The sequence below is a fragment of the Electrophorus electricus genome, chromosome 23 (genome assembly GCF_041902795.1).
Source record: "Electrophorus electricus isolate QZ-2024a chromosome 23, ASM4190279v1, whole genome shotgun sequence".
Lineage (NCBI taxonomy): Eukaryota > Metazoa > Chordata > Actinopteri > Gymnotiformes > Gymnotidae > Electrophorus > Electrophorus electricus.
The window spans coordinates 14,816,998-14,839,598 of NC_137519.1; the positions used below are offsets into that span (position 1 = coordinate 14,816,998).

A 22,601-nucleotide genomic window follows, 5' to 3' on the forward strand; every position below is an offset into this window, starting at 1 on the left:
CAATAAGATAATTTCCATCTGCAATCTCTGGGCAGGTAAACACAACTAATACCAAAAGCACAATAAATACAATATTGTCACACAGCTCTGTGCTCAACAGAGAACTACAGATCATGACTCAACATCCCAGAAGTCCCAGGAGAACTCCCACTGCCTCAGCAGTAATCCCTGGATTATTAATCAGACTCACCTGTTTCTCATTATCCTATCCTATAAAGAACTCCAGACCTTTAGGCATTCATGAAGGACTGTCACAGCTGGTTCTGGTGCATATCGAGTATGCCTGTCGGTTTTGTGTATACTCCGGTTACTGTTGCTGGATTTGCCTTTGGGTTTGCTGGACTGTGTTGTATTTTCGCCCCATTGTTTTTTTGTGTTATGTTTTCGGACTACGGCTCCGACACCCCTTTATCATTAAAGCCCCTATTAGTGTTATGTTACCAATACAGCAATTATGAGAACCAATACAATACCGCAAAATCCATATAATCAATATATAGCCATCTATGCCCAACCAACTCAATTGCAAACTAGGGCCCTTGACAACCATTGCCTCTACAGTATACACAGTCCTAGTGAGTGAGCACAGACAACAGCATCTGTATGTTAATCAATGCAAACACGACTCATTTTATATGATCCTTTTTATTTTGTTTCACTACAAAAAAAAAAAAAACAACAACTATTTATTTGGGACATATGACAATTTTTTTTTCCTTCCAATATGTCTTTACCTCTGTATCATATCCATGTCAGCTTACCAAAGCTGACATATCAGTGAATAAATTGTTTTCATTATATATATTCTTGTTTATATGTAAAGATTAAGTCCAATAAGGTTTGAAAAGACTGTTAATATTGTTGGACTTTGCACCATTTGACTAATCTGGAACAGAAGGCAGTGCAAAACTAACCCCAACCCACTCCAAATGACTGGTAGGACTATCCAGCTGAGTACACTGGATACCTCCCTTCACATAAATCAATACACCACCCCCTTTTAATGTTGAAAATGTTTATTCTTGCCATTTTCATACTGCTTTGGCAATACCGTAACTATATACGGTCCTGCCAGTAAATCTTACTGAACTGAAGTGTGGGGGGGGGGGGAGAGAAATAATCCAATCAAAAGGGATGAAAATGTGCACAAAGGAAGTAGGGTTTTTAAGAAAAAAAAAGTGCCTGAAGTTGACCATGTTTAGCTTGTTAGGGAATTTGATGAATATTTACTATGATGTGGAAAATTAAACCTCTGATCGTACCTTTCAGCAGTTCATTTCATAAGGTGAAGTGTGGAGTGTGATTTCTGTCGAGAAGCCCTTAGCAACTAAACTCAAACAAGCGCAGCCTATAGCAAGAGTTATAGCAACCCAACCTATAGCAAGACGTATAGCAGCACAGTTTTTAAAATCAATTTGAGACAATTAAACAAATTGGGCAAAGGGCTCTGAAGGAACAGCTGTCTGCCCAGAGTCCAGCATAAGCACGAAGCAGTCCAGCCAAGCCCAATAGACCTAATCTTTAACTTCTCAAGAGATTGTGTCCTAATTTATAACAGTACACTGGGAGCAAAAGCTGGTTCAGGAAGCAGGAAAAGTGGATGCTGATTGAACTATCAGGGCCAGGCAGATGTTGAGACGTGAGAGGACTTAAACCCAACCAGAAGCAGACCCAGACCCAGACCCAGAGCCAGAGCCCGACACCTCAGCCAAGCCAGAGTACCGACAGCTTCCCAGAGCTGATGGCCTTGACATCAGTGCCATGTAGACACCATTACGAGCGATGCTTTCCATCTCAGGAGCCCAAGATGCTCTTCAGCTCCCGCTGCCTTCTCCCAGAAGCAGACAAACGAGGGCGACCCTCACGGTGGGGCGAGCCTGCTTGAAGGTCCACCCCAATTACCTCCAGCTAAAAAATGCTCAGAATGCTTGTAGCAGTATTTCCTAAAATACCCCACAAGCTGCTCAACTCAAACAGCAGCGGATTACTAAGGGAGCTGGAAGGTTCCTGCTCCGGGTATGTTTATTTCAAGCCCTCTCCACAACAGGGGAGACAAGGGACACGTCGAGGTCTGTCATGTGGAGGACCTCACGGCATAACCATCAGCACGAGAACAGTCTCGCCGCAGTGTACAATACGAAACAGGGGGAAGGTGAAAGGGGTAACAAAGATACCCAACCAACCAACCCCCACCCACCTCCACCCCCACCCAGACATGCAAATACAGGGTAGGGTGTACAGTACACACACACACACACACACACACACACACACACACACACACACACACACACACACCTGCACATCGGCTGAAACACACGGTTCTCACGCTTTCTGTGTGTGTGTATACTCCATTGTCACACTCTACTTGTCCATGTACACTAATCTCACTCTCTCCCTCTGTCTCTAATACCCTGTAGAGATGCGTCTAACACTGACCCCTTTTTCAGCACCAAGGAGAACAATTTGGCCTCAAACTGCTTGACTAAGCTCCTGCTACACACAGCTGGAAAATACCTTTCAACAGAAGTAATCTGAGGACTAGCTGGAGCAGTTACAGCACCCAGATCCCTGCACTCATCGAGACAGAAACTGTGCGCTCGAAGAAACAGCAGTTAGCACTGTGTACCGAGAGCAAAAGCATATCCCTGCCGAAAGAAACGGCACTGCTGCATTTGAAAAGTAAATGATATTTGAAGATAATATTAAGTTAGTGTTTAATTTCAAACTCCTAAAATAATTTAGTCTAAATGGCGTACTTTAGCTGACTCCAGTCTTCCATTCATTTCTGGTGACAGATTAATTTTTACAGCTGGTCTTTGCACTGGAGTTTGTTTCACACCCCCCCCCCTCCCCACACACACACACCCTTCAGTAGTAGGGCTTTGTTCATAATACATTCCTATAGCTGTAACAGCCTTACCATCTAACTGCTATCTGCTCTATCTGTCCCTCTGTCTGACCCCTGACCTCTTCCTTGAGCCGAACAACTAGCAGTGGCCGACCTCTGCACCTGGATCCACATCCCCCATGTTCTACATTGTCTAACTGAAGGTCCAGTTGGCATTAGCATGGTTCTACGCTGGGTTCAGCAGGTGATCATCGCAGCCCGTAAGGGCCAGCAGAGAGGCCTGCTGTCATAGTAATAAAGCATGGTTAGCACATGCTAACAACCAGCACATTGTGCAGAGGAGCTGGAATACACCCCAGGGTCCGGCCCTATGCAATACATGCAGGCACAGCCTGGAGGTCATGACCATCGCTGCAGGTCTGAAGCAGGTGGGGTGAATCTGCACGTCATCCGCACGAGTGTCAGAGGAGGCTATTTGGCAGACGGAGGCGGAGTTTTAATATTAGTGAGCGGTCACGATTAGGCACAGAAAACATAAGGTTTCACACAGCTGACACAAAAACAGACTCGGATGTGTTTTTATAGAACAGAGAAGAACTTTTGCACCAGATGTGCTGTCCTATACACTTCAACCCTATGTGCTACTGGGCTCTCTCTCAGCCTCGGTTTATTTTTCTTTTTTTTGCATCTCCATTCTCTCGTTCTTACTCACACTGCCCATCTGTGTGTGTATCTATGGTGTGTGTGCTGTGTTGGACATGCATGGTCGTGTGAAGGCACACAGGAACCTCACAGACCTGCTAGCATCACCATGGGTTACCAGCGAGTCCATCTACCTCATGGTCAAACTAATGAGAGCTGCTTTATCTGTTCAGCATCAGCTAAGCTTGATCTGCAATCCTTTAAAAACAACAATTTCATTGCTTAAATATTAACATTGCACAGTATATTAGAATAAGACCGAAGGCTCAAAGCCATCATCCCTGAGTCCATCTCCCAGAGTTTTATGCTGTTGCCTCTGGTTTAACCTTCCTGGTTCCACTCCCACGTCAAAGTCCTTCATGTGCTGACTCGAGGGCTAAGCACTCGGAAAACTCCCACGTCAAAACACGGCAGAAGAGCCAACGCGTGAATCCCGCCGGACAAGGGACTCTGACTGTACTGGGTAAAGAGAAGGACAGACTCTATCTAAAGTGCACGATGAAGTCTGACGTGAAGCACAGAGTCTATACTTAGCGGAACACTGACTGTCTAAAGTGGAGCATGGGTTGTATAGTGGAGCACAGAATGGGTAAGTGCACACACTCTGTAAAGTGGAACAGAGTTTAAAGTAGAGAAAAGACACTGAAATGGACAAAAACACTCTAAACTGTAGAAAGCATGGAGTAAAGTGCAATATATTATATAATGTGTAGCACAAACGTCAGAGTTAAAGTGGGAAACAGGCTCTGTTGACTGGAGAACCCACTACACAAAGTGGAGCACAAACCGTGTAAAGTGTAGCACAGAGTGTATAAGGTGGAGCACAGGCTGTATAAAGTGGAGCACAGGCTCAGTGGTTCCTCTGCACTGCAGCAGGGTGGAGGAGGATGTGTGGGCTACAGAGCCATTATGCTCTTAACCAGAATTCAGGGAGCTGGAGGAGATACTGAAGAGAGATGGGCTCAAATACTGGCACAGAGAGGGGAAGGGAAGCCTCTGTGTGTGTGTGTGTGGTGTGTGTGTGTGTGTGTGTGTGTGTGTGTGTGTGTGTGGTGGGACACCGAGCCAAGCTACTCACCAGTAACAGAATATGTTAGTTTAATGAGGGGAGTGGATCTGTGCGCTAGTATTCAGTGTGGAAACCTACTTTCTACTTTACTCGAACATAGACAGGTGGACTCTCTCCCCGTCTCTCCTCCTTTCAAACCTACATACACGCACGCGCCTGCACGCACGCACACGCACACACACACACACACACACACACACACACACACACACACACACACGCGCGCACGCACTGTTTGACATGCGGTGTGTGTCACAGCAGGGGGAGAGGGCACTGGCAGCTTGGGAGCAGTTTTAAATTCACAGCAAATTACCCAGAGTGCATCTGTCCTTTCTGCCCCCTCTACAGTATGGTGGCAGCTACTAATGCTCAGAGAACACTCATTATCCGACAGGGCTGTAGAAAGGGTTGAGCAGAGGAAGACAGACTATCAGACAGCCAGGGACAAGACTGACTAGTCTGAGGCTCTTCATTGTGAGCAGGACAGAAGGAGGTAGTCATGGAGAGAACACAGTGAGGGTGCGCAAACGTTTACAAAGAAAAATGTCCTGTGGAGGTCGAGGGGGTTCTGGGGGGGGAGAGAGAAACATTCTGCAAAACATAAAACATTAATTAGGGAGTTTAGTGAGAAGCTAAAAGATAATGATACTGTTATTTTCCAAGAATCATGATGGTGTTCTGATGTGACTGTACTCAGTAGACACAGATACACCGTCCTTCAGTAGACACAGGGATATTGTCCTTCAGTAGATACAGGGATATTGTCCTTCAGTAGACACAGGGATATTGTCCTTCAGTAGACACAGGGATATTGTCCTTCAGTAGACACAGATACACCGTCCTTCAGTAGATACAGGGATATTGTCCTTCAGTAGATACAGATACACCGTCCTTCAGTAGATACAGATACACCGTCCTTCAGTAGACACAGGGATATTGTCCTTCAGTAGACACAGGGATATTGTCCTTCAGTAGACACAGGGATATTGTCCTTCAGTAGACACAGGGATATTGTCCTTCAGTAGACACAGGGATATTGTCCTTCAGTAGACACAGATACACCGTCCTTCAGTAGACACAGATACACCGTCCTTCAGTAGACACAGGGATATTGTCCTTCAGTAGATACAGATACACCGTCCTTCAGTAGATACAGGGATATTGTCCTTCAGTAGATACAGGGATATTGTCCTTCAGTAGATACAGATACACCGTCCTTCAGTAGATACAGGGATATTGTCCTTCAGTAGACACAGGGATATTGTCCTTCAGTAGACACAGATACACCGTCCTTCAGTAGATACAGGGATATTGTCCTTCAGTAGATACAGATACACCGTCCTTCAGTAGATACAGGGATATTGTCCTTCAGTAGACACAGGGATATTGTCCTTCAGTAGACACAGGGATATTGTCCTTCAGTAGACACAGATACACCGTCCTTCAGTAGATACAGGGATATTGTCCTTCAGTAGATACAGATACACCGTCCTTCAGTAGATACAGATACACCGTCCTTCAGTAGACACAGGGATATTGTCCTTCAGTAGACACAGGGATATTGTCCTTCAGTAGACACAGGGATATTGTCCTTCAGTAGACACAGGGATATTGTCCTTCAGTAGACACAGGGATATTGTCCTTCAGTAGACACAGATACACCGTCCTTCAGTAGACACAGATACACCGTCCTTCAGTAGACACAGGGATATTGTCCTTCAGTAGATACAGATACACCGTCCTTCAGTAGATACAGGGATATTGTCCTTCAGTAGATACAGGGATATTGTCCTTCAGTAGATACAGATACACCGTCCTTCAGTAGATACAGGGATATTGTCCTTCAGTAGACACAGGGATATTGTCCTTCAGTAGACACAGATACACCGTCCTTCAGTAGATACAGGGATATTGTCCTTCAGTAGATACAGATACACCGTCCTTCAGTAGATACAGGGATATTGTCCTTCAGTAGACACAGGGATATTGTCCTTCAGTAGACACAGGGATATTGTCCTTCAGTAGACACAGATACACCGTCCTTCAGTAGATACAGGGATATTGTCCTTCAGTAGATACAGGGATATTGTCCTTCAGTAGATACAGGGATATTGTCCTTCAGTAGATACAGGGATATTGTCCTTCAGTAGATACAGATACACCGTCCTTCAGTAGCTACAGGGATATTGTCCTTCAGTAGCTACAGGGATATTGTCCTTCAGTAGATACAGGGATATTGTCCTTCAGTAGACACAGGGATATTGTCCTTCAGTAGACACAGGGATATTGTCCTTCAGTAGACACAGGGATATTGTCCTTCAGTAGACACAGGGATATTGTCCTTCAGTAGACACAGGGATATTGTCCTTCAGTAGACACAGATACACCGTCCTTCAGTAGACACAGATACACCGTCCTTCAGTAGACACAGGGATATTGTCCTTCAGTAGATACAGATACACCGTCCTTCAGTAGATACAGGGATATTGTCCTTCAGTAGATACAGGGATATTGTCCTTCAGTAGATACAGATACACCGTCCTTCAGTAGATACAGGGATATTGTCCTTCAGTAGACACAGGGATATTGTCCTTCAGTAGACACAGATACACCGTCCTTCAGTAGATACAGGGATATTGTCCTTCAGTAGATACAGATACACCGTCCTTCAGTAGATACAGGGATATTGTCCTTCAGTAGACACAGGGATATTGTCCTTCAGTAGACACAGGGATATTGTCCTTCAGTAGACACAGATACACCGTCCTTCAGTAGATACAGGGATATTGTCCTTCAGTAGATACAGGGATATTGTCCTTCAGTAGATACAGGGATATTGTCCTTCAGTAGATACAGATACACCGTCCTTCAGTAGCTACAGGGATATTGTCCTTCAGTAGCTACAGGGATATTGTCCTTCAGTAGCTACAGGGATATTGTCCTTCAGTAGCTACAGGGATATTGTCCTTCAGTAGACACAGGAATATTGTCCTTCAGTAGACACAGGGATATTGTCCTTCAGTAGACACAGGGATATTGTCCTTCAGTAGACACAGGGATATTGTCCTTCAGTAGACACAGGGATATTGTCCTTCAGTAGACACAGATACACCGTCCTTCAGTAGACACAGATACACCGTCCTTCAGTAGACACAGATACACCGTCCTTCAGTAGACACAGGGATATTGTCCTTCAGTAGATACAGGGATATTGTCCTTCAGTAGATACAGGGATATTGTCCTTCAGTAGATACAGATACACCGTCCTTCAGTAGATACAGGGATATTGTCCTTCAGTAGACACAGGGATATTGTCCTTCAGTAGACACAGATACACCGTCCTTCAGTAGATACAGGGATATTGTCCTTCAGTAGATACAGATACACCGTCCTTCAGTAGATACAGGGATATTGTCCTTCAGTAGACACAGGGATATTGTCCTTCAGTAGACACAGGGATATTGTCCTTCAGTAGACACAGGGATATTGTCCTTCAGTAGACACAGATACACCGTCCTTCAGTAGATACAGGGATATTGTCCTTCAGTAGATACAGGGATATTGTCCTTCAGTAGATACAGGGATATTGTCCTTCAGTAGATACAGATACACCGTCCTTCAGTAGCTACAGGGATATTGTCCTTCAGTAGCTACAGGGATATTGTCCTTCAGTAGCTACAGGGATATTGTCCTTCAGTAGCTACAGGGATATTGTCCTTCAGTAGATACAGGAATATTGTCCTTCAGTAGATACAGGGATATTGTCCTTCAGTAGACACAGGGATATTGTCCTTCAGTAGACACAGATACACCGTCCTTCAGTAGACACAGGGATATTGTCCTTCAGTAGATACAGGGATATTGTCCTTCAGTAGACACAGATACACCGTCCTTCAGTAGATACAGGGATATTGTCCTTCAGTAGACACAGATACACCGTCCTTCAGTAGACACAGGGATATTGTCCTTCAGTAGACACAGATACACCGTCCTTCAGTAGATACAGGGATATTGTCCTTCAGTAGATACAGGGATATTGTCCTTCAGTAGATACAGGGATATTGTCCTTCAGTAGATACAGGGATATTGTCCTTCAGTAGATACAGGGATATTGTCCTTCAGTAGATACAGGGATATTGTCCTTCAGTAGATACAGGGATATTGTCCTTCAGTAGATACAGGGATATTGTCCTTCAGTAGATACAGATACTGGTATAAAGACAAGCAGAAACATCTAAGATAAATAGGAACATCAAGTAACAATCAAAAAAATGGAAAGTTATCAGTTTGGCTTGAAATGATCTCTTTTTCTGCACTAAAACCACTTTGCCTGTGGCAGTAAATATTTCTTCCTCAGGTCTCTACTTAATTTGGAGAGGAAAGCTTTGCTCAGTTACGAGCAGAAGTCACATACTTCCAGGCCCATGGGCAGTATCGGATATGTGGTCTGAATGCCCAGAACTGGCACAGAAAAGGATGATAGTGACAATCTAGGGAAGAGTTTCATTCATACAAATAACGTATTACACATAATTCTAAACACTGTTGAAAGAAACTGTTATGACGGCGCTATCAGCAAACGAGAAAGCAAGTATTACAGGTATGTGACTAATCTGGGACTTAGGACATGGCAGAGAAGGAGAAGACTCTCTTAAAAAGTGTATCTGGTGTTTTAAGTTAATCATCTAAACTTAACCTCGTTAATGCAATAACAGTCAGGCCAGAACTCCTAATGTCTGCACACAAATGACCCATCAGGGGCCCGTTCTGCATCAGCACAGTTAGATCTGTCAAAACATGAATACCAATGCCAGGACTCAAACAAACATCGAAACATATTAAAATTAAGATCATAAATCATGCCTAACAGTTTCCGGTTTAACATCTACATGACAAATCCTGAAGGAATAAATACTGCTACAAGTGACATAAATAATATTTTTTGAAACGTTGCCTAAAAAGTCAAAGGTCGCAATAGGGGAAATAAAATAGCAAGCCACCCAAAACACAAACGTGAGGCTCAGGGTTGGAGTTTGGGCTTGGTTTGATCATGGCTACAAACATTCAAGGACAAATCTAAGAGCGTTATCTAACAATAAGCACACAGAACCAAACAATACACACTTGCATGCAAATTATTCAAATGCTTTAAAAATTATAAAAACACTGTTGAGAAACAATAAAGCTAAATTTTAACAAACCGTCACACTGAAGAGGCATTAGATGACAACTCAATCCAGGAGGTAAAAAAAAAACAAAAAAACAAAAACTTGGCACACATGATAGAGGAGGTTGCCAATCCAAAATGACAATGTGAAAAACTTACTTCGAAAGCCTTTATTGGAAAATAGACCATTGTAACTCGCACCATGTTTGGGCCATATGCCATAAAATAGGAGACTAACACGACCCAAATAATTACAGAGGTGTGTGTGCGTGTGTGTGTCAGTGTACAGTAGTGTGGAGAAGATATTCTTTAGTATCATAAAAGCCAGAATAATGACCTTCCTTATGTCTTGAACAAGCCTCAAACTGGCTTTTTACCAAAATAGCACACAGCTGACCATATGTTCTCTACATTCACTTAACAGCAGAATCAAACACAAATCAAAGATTTGTAGATTTTCACGTATTGGATTTAATATGGCATGAGGGCTTACTACTAAAACATCTTCAAAATGGAATATGTGGGAAAACATTTCAGATCAGTATTGTACTGAACAACAAAGCCCTTCTAGAGCAGTACTGTACTGAACAGCAAAGCCCATCACTTATAGAGCAGTACTGTAATGAACTGTGTACCAGTTCATCTGAACAAAACAACAATCATAATTTTACAAAAGAGATCCAAATATCAGGAAAACCGATATCAGTTAACATACGGAAAACAAAGATCGAAATAAAACCAAACCCAATTCTGCTGTAGGGATGGGAAATAATGGGCCAAACCCAAGTGAAATTTACAAAGACGTGAGTTCATAAAAATACTTACACTAATGCACACAGAACAGAACCGGGTCTGTATAACACACGTCACTATACAACACAGAGCAGAACCGGGTCTGTATAACACACATCACCATACAACACAGAGCAGAACCGGGTCTGTATAACACACATCACCATACAACACAGGGCAGAACCAAGTCTGTATTACACATATCACCATAAATAAACCAATACCACATCAATAAACCACATCAATAAACTATACTGGCCATTTATCTCTGCTCAGAGACTCTGCCCCCATTATAAAGACATGTATAACGCAATTCTGCAAAACAAGCTAAAATGCTACAGATCATCAAATCACACTACTAATCCAGACCACTGTCTAAATAGTACACATGTACACTTAAGGAAAACAAACTGCAGAGTGAGCGACCACAACCCTGACGTGGAACGAGGCAGATGCCATCAAACCTGGATGCCAGGAGAAGAAGGACTGTGTAGGCACTGAAATGGAAATAGATGAGGAAATCCAGTTTATCTACAGCCCAGAATATAAACGAATGTGAAGCAGATTAATTTTGGAGAGGATGGCGAGACAATTGGCACAGCGGTGAAGTGTGATCAACAGAGTTTAAGGCAGGAGGTTTAAGACTGTGATTCCTTTCTATAATACACTTTTACACATGTAAGGTTGGTAAGGTTTTCGGTAGGTTTATTAATTAATTTATTCTTTACATTTTTTTTTGTTGCTAAACATTTAATATGTTGACTTTCCTTCTTTTTACATATTTTTGTATGGATTTGGAAAAATTGTATAATCAGTCATGCCAATAAAGCATTAAACAAGAAATGAAAATGAGAGAGAGAAAGAAAGAAGATGACAGAATGGAAAGAATGACAGACAGAACGACAGAGAGAGAGAACAAAGATAGAGAGAGAAAAACAGAGAGCTAGAGAGAGAGAACGAGTATGACAAAGACAGAGAGAAAAACAGACACAGTAAGAAATCGACAGCTAGAGTCTACAGACGTGTGTGTGTGTCTAGGACAGAGTGCAGGTGACAGGAGGTGTGTGTGAGTGTGAGCATGTAAGTGTGCGCACAAGAGTGTGTGTGTATATATAAACACACATGCATCTGTGTGTGTAATCTCTACTCTTTCTGCTTTGATGAAAGCATATCAGACTGGATTAAATGGGATTAAGAAGTCTTTTTTTCCCCCTTTGCAAATGTCAGATGCCCAAATGTCAGCCAGCGACAGCCTATCCATACTGGGTAGGTGGAGCACCCTGCTCCAACCTACTTCACACTACATCACCCTGCACCATCCTGCTCTACCCCATTCCACACTACACCATCCTACTGTATGCTACTTCACCCTGCACCATCCTACTCCACCATACTTCACCCTGCCCCACCCTACTTCACGCTGTTCCACCCTACCTCATCTTGCTCCACCCTGCCCCATCCTGATTCATCCCGCACCACCTTATTTCACATGGCTTCACCCTACTCCACCCTGAATCATTCTGCACCACCTTACTTCACAATACTCCACCCTGCACCACACCACTACACAGAACAAGTGACCCCACACACAAACCGTAGCGCAGGTCACACTCAAACATCTTTTCAGTGTACACACACATGCACACAGGCACATATAAATATACAACTTTGGAAACTCACCAATCACTTTCACAAAATAGGCATCTGCTTCAAAGTTGTTCTTCAGAGCGTGGATCTTAAAGTCCTGCTGTCCGTCTGCTCTGCTCAGCACAATCATATCCAATATACCCTGCAGACAGGAAACCAGAACTCAATCTCCCACAATGCACCAGGGCTCCTCACAACTCCTCCTCTCATACACACATTTTGTATCCCACATACATGCATCAGTGCAGGCCATTACATTTATTTACATTCACAGTGTTTATCTGATGTTTTTATCCAAAGCGATTTACAACTCTGACTGAACACAACTTGAGTAATTGAGGGTTAAGGGTCTTGTTCAGGGACCCAACAGTGGGAACTTGGCAGTGGTAGGACTTGAAACGGCAACCATCGGAGTACTAGTCCAGTACCTTCACCAGTGAGCTACCAGTGCCGTTGGATGAGAGGTGATGTGCTGGGTGCTGACTAGGCAAAACCTGAGACCAGCACTGGGACACCAGTACACAGCAGGTCCTTCACAAGCACACTTAAACGTGCCTGCGAGAATAACGGCGCTGTTTAGAGGGACATGATTGGCTGTATCAGGACAGATTAACAGGAGCACAGGGAGGAAGAGTGGAGGAAGGGGTAGACGAGCATCGACAGAGTGAGAGGGCTTACTCTCGCACGCACGCGCACGCACAGCATAGAAGGAAGCACTTTCCTTCCTTCCTGCAGTCTGAAACAGCTATTTGTTTATGCAGACCCACACTCACACGCGCGAGCGCGCGCGCACACGGGTAGAGACGATCTCAGCTCCACCCCGGATGAGATAACTGGGGTCTGGACACAGAAGATCCAGGTAAGAGCAGACCATGGGAGGGACAGAAGGAAAGAGATGGTGTGTTTGACACGTCCACCACTAGAATTATTCGTCACCAGCACAGTGACACCAGCTTCCAGCCAAGGACAGTGAGGACACGTGCGCACACACATACACACAAACTCAACATGTAACATTCAACACACATAGAAGACGACATCAACCTTCAGGAAGGAAAAGCTCATTTGTGTATAAGTGTGTGTGTGTGTGTGTGTGTATGTGTGTATTAGTGTAAGGTGTGTGCGTGTGTGTGTGAGTAAATCTATATACAAGTGTGTGATCGAACTGATAATTGATCAAACTCATCATAAGAAAGTGTGAAATTAGGTGAAGCAATACTGAACTTAAATGGGGCAATATTGAATACCAAGTTAAAGATCTGAACAGCTGACAGACTAATCAATCACTGAACCCACAGTCTCCCACCCTTCTGCTTACAAAGCAAGTTCACTGAGATTCTGAGAGCTGGCCACGCCTCCAACCCGCCCCCACTATACCTCGGACAGGCCCCACCCATTACACTTCCACCCTCCTGTCCTCTTTTCCTTTCCCACAAAGTGCACAATTCCCCTCAGTGAGAACAAACCAACCTGTCTGCTCCTCCTCACACAGCAATTAATCAAGAAGACATTCAAGGAGGACTTAAAATGTAGGAGTGAGAGTAAAGAGAGGGGAGATATACTATAGGGGTGTAGTATAGGGGTGGGTGTAGTGTAGGGGTAAGTGTAGTATAGGGGTGGGTGTAGTGTAGGGGTAAGTAGTGTAGTATAGGGGTGTAGTATAGGGGTGGGTGTAGTGTAGGGGTAAGTGTAGTGTAGGGGTAAGTGTAGTGTAGTATAGGGGTGTAGTATAGGGGTGGGTGTAGTGTAGGGGTAAGTGTAGTGTAGGGGTAAGTGTAGTGTAGTATAGGGGTGTAGTATAGGGGTGGGTGTAGTGTAGGGGTATTAGAGGCATTGCAGGGGCTGACAGCAGGATGGACAAATGACGGAGTTGAGAACAGACTGATCTGAGAACAGCAGTGGACAGGACGCAGCGCACTGCTTCGTTAGAGTAATGAGTGTGGGTCAGACCCAGGTGAGAACCATTACAGCCTGAGAAGATCGCAGAGAGAAAGAAAGAGTGTCACTCACATCCTCGTAGATGTCAAAGAAGGTGGCGACGGCAGCCCTGGGGATGGCGCTGAGGTCAGACTGATCCCAGTGCACACGGAACATGCGGCCGACGCTTCTGCAGCTTGCATTCGTACACGGCACGTTCTCCAAGAGGAACGCCTGCGCCTGTTCACTGCTCCAGGGACAGGGACAGGAGGACGGGAGAGGACAGACAGAGATTCACCAATTATTATACCACTATTCCTGTTATTTCATCATCAAACAAAATCTGTGTGTGATTGAAACTGACACTTAATGTCCTCATAGTAGCACTTCCTCCATTTTTTATGATGTCTGGCTGAAACTGTGACTAAATATAATCCAGCAGAGCTCGTTAAACTGAAGTGCTGTGAGACGAGGCAGAGCGGGTGTGACACGCTGAACCCCGCACGGCTGCGCGAGGAAACAAACACACACATTTACTCAAGTCTGATCAAACACACACAATCTCTGAGACTTCTGATGTTCACATATTAATCAAACGCACACACGCGCGCGCGCACACACACAGGAATGGTCCACTATTCCGCTGTGAGGCTAAGCCTTACTGGGAGGACAGCCCAGAGAAACCAGAGGGAGACAGACCGGAGAGACACATGGGGAGAGTCAGGGACACTGGCTGCATTTAGTATGCAGCATCTCTCTTCATCTCAAGATACATTAGCAAACATGTCAACAACCTGGCAAACGATCAGCATCTAAAGTTGGTGGTAAGAAAATTTCTCTTACAAAAAGAAACATTTATGTTTGATTTGCATAATGATGAAGTCTGGGAGCCAAGGAAGCGTTCAGAGTCTGGCTCCGCCCCCCACCCCCACGCAGACATTAGCAGTCAGACCCCCGAGCCCACCCCACAGACAGTCTTTTCATCTCCTCTGCCAGTTCGTCCTCCTGTTCCTCCGCACGTCCCGGTCGCTCTATGCGGGTGTGTGTGCGCGCGCGTGCACGTGTCTGCATGTGTGTGTATGTGGTGCTGGTTAAAAAAGATTTAAGGAAGAAGATTTAGCTACAGTGATATAAAGCAGTGTTTGTTTGCATGAACTGTGTGCGTGTGTGCACGTGTGATAGGGGAAGCAGCAATAAACAGTGAAGCTAGTTGATTGTCAGGCTCCACACGGAAGCTCCAGACTACAGAGAGAGGAGCACACAGGGAAAACATCAACCTCCCAGCCCACCCACACACACACATATACACAAAACACTATAGGTACACACACGTACATACACCCATACACCCACTCGCTGAGCACTGTGTGTACACAGACACACTGAGTTGGAACCCGGGTGGGAAGCCAGACTGACAGAGGGGCCAACACTCCACCTTCCTCTACCTTCCTCCACAGGGGCCTTGGTGCTCCTACTAAACAAGCCTCAGGTCCATTACTGCTCCTTCCCGCTCTCTCCCTCTCTCTCCCCTTTTCCCTTTTGCTCCATGTATCTTTCTCCTGGCTGGTATTCTTGTTTGTGTAACAAGCATTCCACATGCATTCTTTTGGTAAGTAGTTCATTTATACACATGGGAACCACACATAGTAAGAGAGAGAAGGCAGATCTGAGTTACAGACAGAGACAGAGGAGAGAGAAACCAGATAGTGGAGAGGTAGATGCAGAGCTCTAGAGGTACAGTAAGCTAGAAGTGTAGCAAGGTAGAGGGGTAGACAGGTAGAAAGTCAGGTGTGGGGGGGGTAGAGGGGCAGAGAGGTAGAGGGGTAGACGTGGGTGAAGGCTGGTGGGTGGATGCCATTAGAGTGAAGGATTTGGAGAATTTGCAGAACTAATAAAAACTCTACTGTTCCGTTAAACACCTCCAATACTGCCTCAAGCTCTGAACAGCTCTGACAGCTAGAGACTGTGTGTGTTTGTGTGTGTTATACAATCTATTGCCATGTCGAGTGACACTATAACATTTATAAGAATATTTGCACAATAGGTGATCGCTGTAAAAGCAACACATCACAAACAGCTGTAGTTACAAAACAAGCTCAGGTAATGTCTAGTAATGTCCCACTGTTATCCTGCGATGGTTCCTGAAACTGCACCCTTCACACTTACATCAACCTCCTCTCCAGATCCTGTGATGTGACCGCCATGGTAAGACTACTGAACATCTCCAAGCTGACGTCCTGTCACAACAGGATGTAATGATGTCATCAGTACAGTCTAATAAAAGTCAGGGTAGGGGAGACACCCAACACACCCATCAGGTGGTCTGCCGTCGCCTAGCAACAGGGCAGCGAGCACCTGAGCTACTGGCTGAGCATAAGCAGACAAGTGTTCAAGTAAAAAACATACACCCACACACACCCCCACTCCACGTACACACCCACCCCACATTCGCACACACATACACACACAGAGACACACAGTCAAAGGACAAACTTACTGCCATGCCATGTGTATGGGTGTACACACATGAACACACACGTACACAGACAGTCGGAGGTTTCATGGCTTTGTCCAGTCACAATGAAGCCAACGTCTGATCTGTTCCAGGTGGATGTGAGACACGGGTATGATCAGACCGTGGAAGATGATGAAGGTTATGATGATGATGGGTATGATGAAGATGATTATGAGGACTATAATGATGATGATGAGGTGGTGTTTTGGTGAACAGCAGGATAAAGCTCTGTGTGTGAGCGAAGGGTGGATGTGCTCATTAAAAATGTGTGTGTGTTATAAAAACCTGCTCCTCTGTCTGTGTGTGTGTGTTTTTGTGTGAATTAAGAATGATGTTCCTCTCTGTGAATGTGAGTGTGTTAATTGAAACCCTGTTCTTGTGTGTGCGCGCGTGCATGTGTGTGTGTGTGAATTAAAACCCTGTTCTTGTGTGTGAGAATTAAAAACATGCTCATCTCTGAGTGTGTGATTGTGTGTGAATTGACCTGCTCCTCTGTTTCTGTGAGTGAGTGAGCGAGCATGAGTGTGTGTGCACGAGAATTATAACCTGTGTGTGCGTGTGAGAGAATTAAAAAACTCTGCAAGTGTGTGTGTGTGTGTGTGTGTGTGTGTGTGTGTGTGTGCACACTGTGTCCTTCCTTCTACCCTAGCAGGACTGATCCATCCCCCCCTCTCATAAACTCAGACACACCTATTAAATAAATATCCTGATGTCATAAAGAATAGCATTCCATTAGACTTCCATTAACCCAGTGTAAGGGCTCGGAGTGACCCTCCCAGTGTAAGGGCTCGGAGTGACCCTCCCAGTGTAAGGGCTCTCTTGTTCTCTCTCTCCCTTCCTCTCTCTCTCCTAACAGATCATTTAAACAAACACTGTACACAATCTCAAGTCTTTTTGTGGCAAACTTTTTTAAATGTGCTTAAATTCAGGGGTTTAAAATGCCTGTTACTGTGCGTCCTGATGTCCTCAATAAAATAATAAGAAAAAAAAACAAAACACAGGCTGGTTCCAAGGAGTGACCAGCATAGCCAGAGAGGAGAGGAGTGGAGAGGGGAGGAGAAGAGAGGGGAGGAGAGGAAAGGAGTGAAGAGGGGAGGGGAGCGGAGGATAGGAGTGGAGAGGGGAGGAGTGGAGGGGAAAGGAGAGGAGAGGATAGGAGTGGAGAGGAGAGGGGAGGAGTAGAGAGGGGAGGGGAGGGGAGGAGAGGGCTCTTGTATGCAAACCCCAGGCTGTAGATGTCAAACATTCATCAAGCTGAAATCTTTGAGCTTGAAGCTTCACACCCTGAAAAGTGTAAAACAAAAAACAAACTACTGATGTGCACTAAGGAAAAGGAGGAGGATTGTGGCTGTGTACCAGGGTGGGCAGTGTTGTGTGCAGAGGGCACAGGGACAGAGGCTGGCACGCCACAGCACAGGGGTGATTAGTGGAACAGAGAGGTCAGAGGGAAAGAGGAGGAGAGAAGAAAGAGGGAACTTAGCCAGGGGATCAGAGCAGCTCTTGGCTAAGCAACAACACACCTGCTGATCCACGAGATGCATCTCTATTGGAGGGCTGACTGCAACTCAATCTCCTTTTCAACACTGCCCAACACTATCCAATCTCAAACTGACCCACACTGCTGAAAACTGTCCAACACTGCCCAACACTCTCAAACTGTCCAACACTGATTCAAAACTAGCCCACACAGCACAACACTGGCCAACACTACCCATTGCTGTCTAACATTGACTGACTTTGCCCAAATCTGACCAACACTGTATTATCTCTGGCCAACACTAACTAGGACAAGCTGAGCACTGTCAGACCTGAAGCTTTCATCCCCCCCCCCCAAAAAAGGCATCAAACCCACAGTGGCTGAACAGGCAGCTAATGCAGAAATGAATGAAAGACTGGAACTCCATGACAGTTTGAAACAACAGTAGAGGAGAGGAGAGGAGGAGTAGAGAGGGAGAGAGAGAGGCTTGTTTCTGGGTGCAGTTTTCTGGAACTGACTCACTCATGTTGATGACGAATGGCTTTTCTTTGCTGCCTTTGGGCTGTTTGCTGTGTTTTCCTCTGATGATTTTATTTTAATTGACAAACAAAACTAAGATTGTTTCTCAGTGTGCTCGGCATTAATATTCATCAGGTCAGACGAGCATTTCCCAACAGGACTGGAGTTGGGGAAGCCCCTGTTTCCAGTGACAACCACATCCAACACTTTCAAAAGTCCATCAAACCTCTTTGTTTGTTTTGCTCCAAAGTCTCCCTGTCGTCAGTTTCCCCGTCCTGAGAGATGTCTCTCCTAAACCCACACTCCACCACAGCTAACCAGCAGAGCCGAGGGTCCTGAGGCTGAGTGCGAACATTAACCGATGTTCAGAGTCACTGTGCTGAGCGGCTCCGCTACCCCACAGGATGCAGTCGCACAGAGCAGCTCAGGGACACAGCTGGGAGAGAAGCGAACACACTCCAGACAAACACTTCCACTGGGGGGAGCTAGCCAAACAGGAGCTTCCAGCATGCTATCGGCCAGCAACACCAACACCCATGAAGAAGAGGAACTCTCACTAAAAAGAGTCTTCCTCCGAGCTGTCTCAGAGAGAGACACAACATGTTTATTCACTCGCTCTACAGTCTTTCTCTCCTCCCTCTCTCCCACTCCACACACTCTTCTATGTTGATTTTGCTACAACTCCCAAGCTCTTAATTTCCCTGTGTAGCTCATGGCTCCTGGTGTACACACACATTCTCTGTAGCTCATGGCTCCTGGTGTACATTCACACAGTCCATCACAGTAGGACTGTGTTGACACCCAGTTCTCCAGTCTCTGCACTGCTGTATGTAAACTGCAGATACACACAGTAACGTTAAGCAGCGTCTTCTCTGTAGCGATTCTGACAATTTCTGTGATACCTGGTGGGAACATTCTGTGCTAGAATTATTAATACCTTTGCAATAATACAGCACAGAAATATGGTTCAAACATTTCCTGAATACGAAGAATATTCCCTTTCATTTTGGTAGACAGTAGGAGCCTACGCACACACAATACGAGTCCTGCACACACTTTACCTGAGCGTTTAACACACGGTCCTAAAGCATACGTGGGTGTAGCACATCTGAGTGTTTAATGTTCTCCATGTGCTGGAGTTACAGCCCTCGTGGGGTTAATAATCACGAAGAGTAGCTTGTGATTATTTGCCATTCTGATTCTGTCTTGCCCTGTGGCATGATGGATATGTGTGTTTATGAGAGAGAGAGAATGAGAGAGTGAATGAGAGGGCAAGAGAGAGCGCAAGAGAGTGAGTGAGTGAGTGAGAGAGAACGAGAGACAGCGTGAGTGAGAGAGATAGTGAGTGAGTGACTTAGACTGTGTCAGTGAGTGAGTGAGTGACTGAGTGAGTGAGACTGAGTGAGTGAGCAAGACTGTGCGAGTGAGACTGAGTGAGCGAGTGAGACTGTGTGTGAGTGAGACTGTGTGTGAGTGAGACTGTGTGTGAGTGAGACTGTGTGTGAGTGAGACTGTGTGTGAGTTAGACTGTGTGAATGAGTGAGTGAGACTGAGTGAGTGAGACTGAGTGAGAGAGAGACTGTGAACGACTGAGTGAGAGACTGAGTGAGTGAGTAATTTAGACTGTGAGTGAGAGACTGAGTGAGTGAGTGAGAGAGTGAGTTAAACTGAGAGTGAGTGAGAGTTAGAGAGTGAGTGAGTGAGTGGGCAACCTCATTCCACCTCTGCTGTTCTGTAAGAGATGTGACTGGACTCTGAGTACTTTCCTTCCTTCTTGCAGTCTGAAACATGTGTTTACGCAGTCTCACACGCAGACTCACAGTCACACTCACACGCAGACTCGCAGCTCCTGCAAAGCCCTGTGCAACACGGGGTGTGTGTGCGCGTGTGTGAATGCACATATTGCGAGATTTCCCTAAGGTGAGGTTATGCGGAGGCTGTGAAGTACTTCCTGTAAAGACCCCTTTCTCTCTCTCACACACACACGCTTGCAAGCAAGCAAGCAAGCAAGCAAGCGCGCACACACACAGCAGCAGTACGATGGAGATCATCACTTAGGAAGGTAAACCAGGAGCTCTTGGCTGGCTCTTTGGCCAAGTGGTCAGAACTCATGTTTCCCTCCCGTCAGCTCTGCATTAGTCTTAAAACAGGACAGGTGTGTAAGGGAGTGCAAGATGGGTGTCTGAGGGAGAGGTGTGCAGGTCAGATGAGTAACTCTAGCCTACATCTCATCTCCATCTTCCACCAGCACAGGGCTCTCTCCTGCACAGGGCTCTCTCCTGCACAGGGATCTCTCCTGCACAGGGATCTCTCCTGCACAGGGATCTCTCCTGCACAGGGATCTCTCCTGCACAGGGATCTCTCCTGCACAGGGATCTCTCCAGCTCCTGTTTAGACCTTTAGTTTTCAATATGGATTTTCTACAGCAAGACTGACAAACACTCTCTCACTCACACACACACCCACCCACCCCGATGACACGTATGGCAGGGCTAAAAGATATGGAATCTCATCTGGGACTCCTCAAGGTGCTCACAGCTCACAAACATCAATTACAAGGCGAACTTACACACCAACTTACAAACTCACACACTTGTTTGCGTGTGTGTATGTGCTTGTGTGTATGTGGGCGCACATGTGCGCAGGTGCATACGTGTGCTGTAACCTTAAACTATCCTTCGATTCGGTTATTAACATTCACAGATGTCAGCCAAAACAAAAGGAGAAGTCTGACATGGGCAGAGGACAAAGATTTGGCAAGTGTTTCCTTACATGTAAACTTTCACTTAGTCTGCAGAGTGGGAGGAAGGGACAGAGAGACTTACAAAATAAGGAGTGTGTGTGTGTGAGAGAGAAAGAAAGAGACTTGCCCCAGAGGGTGGAGAAGTCTCTCTCTAAACCATAAACTCTAAACCCTTCAGTCTGGCTGGAGAGCAGAGGATTGATGGGAATGAAAAGACAACAAAGCCGAGAAGCAGAAACCTGCATCTTCCCTTAATCTCACACACACACACACGCACGCACGCACGCACGCACGCACGCACGCACGCACGCACGCACACAGTACAGAGTAGGTAAGAAGGCTTTGAGTGTAGGTGTGTGCTGGAGCAGGAACCTAAACCCCCTCCGATGATCCCAGGAGAGGGAAGAGGAAAGCTTCTGCACGTTAAAGATTATTGCGACATCTGATGCAACGTATCAAAAAGGCAGGACAAATAAATAAACCCACAAGTGACGCAAATAGACTTGATTTGTGTGTGTGTCACACAGACAGCATTATGTATGATAAGCCAAAACATCAATTAAAAGTGACTGACATCCGCAGAAACAACAACAACCACTCCAGCAGAGCCAGATGCTCCCCGGAGTGCTGAAACCATCCACGAACGCACATTCAGAACTTCGGACAGCACCCGCTGCTGCCGGGAAATCAGCATGTACCCAAAGATTTCAGCACCACCGTGCTGCCTCCTGGTGGAAAAGTAGGTGGAGCCTCTTCACTCAGAGGGGGTGGGTCAGGGGGAACTCTGCCATGCCTCTCTGTCAGGCACCTCCTCCAAGCAAGTGCTGTGCAGGGAAGGGTAGGACAGAGCTAGTGAGGTTATTCCTCACTAATGAGGAGGCACTCGCCAGCACGCCGACAGCAGCTCAGGAGTGTGGTGGTCAGTAGCTATAGATGCGCCCACCTGCTACACAGACCTACAGTGTAGAAAGGTATCTCTCTCTCTCTCTCTCTCTCTCTCCCTCTCTCCCTCTCTCTCCTTTCTCTCCCGTTTTCTGTCGGTCTCCCTCTACCTGATTGCGACAATTTTTGTTGATTCTAATTTTCATTATAATGGATGATTCGTAGTATAATATAGACTTTGTTTGGTCATCTTCTAAAACAGATGGTCTCTCTAGGAGGAATCAACTTGCTGTGGTCAGTCTGAGCCCTCATAAGCAAAA

At 45.6% G+C, this 22,601-nt stretch overlaps 1 protein-coding gene across 3 annotated transcripts in view; it reads right to left on the minus strand.

Annotated features, from left to right (window-relative positions):
• itfg1 (integrin alpha FG-GAP repeat containing 1) overlaps positions 1-22,601 on the minus strand; it is a 96,220-nt gene that overhangs the window by 28,128 nt on the left and 45,491 nt on the right. For all 3 annotated transcript variants that reach the window (XM_027018675.3, XM_081706209.1, XM_081706210.1), the window contains exons 11-12: positions 14,239-14,392; positions 12,262-12,370 (exon numbers count right to left, since the gene is read on the minus strand). In XM_027018675.3, the coding sequence (XP_026874476.1) occupies positions 12,262-12,370; positions 14,239-14,392 (263 nt within the window). The remainder of the gene's footprint in view (positions 1-12,261; positions 12,371-14,238; positions 14,393-22,601) is intronic.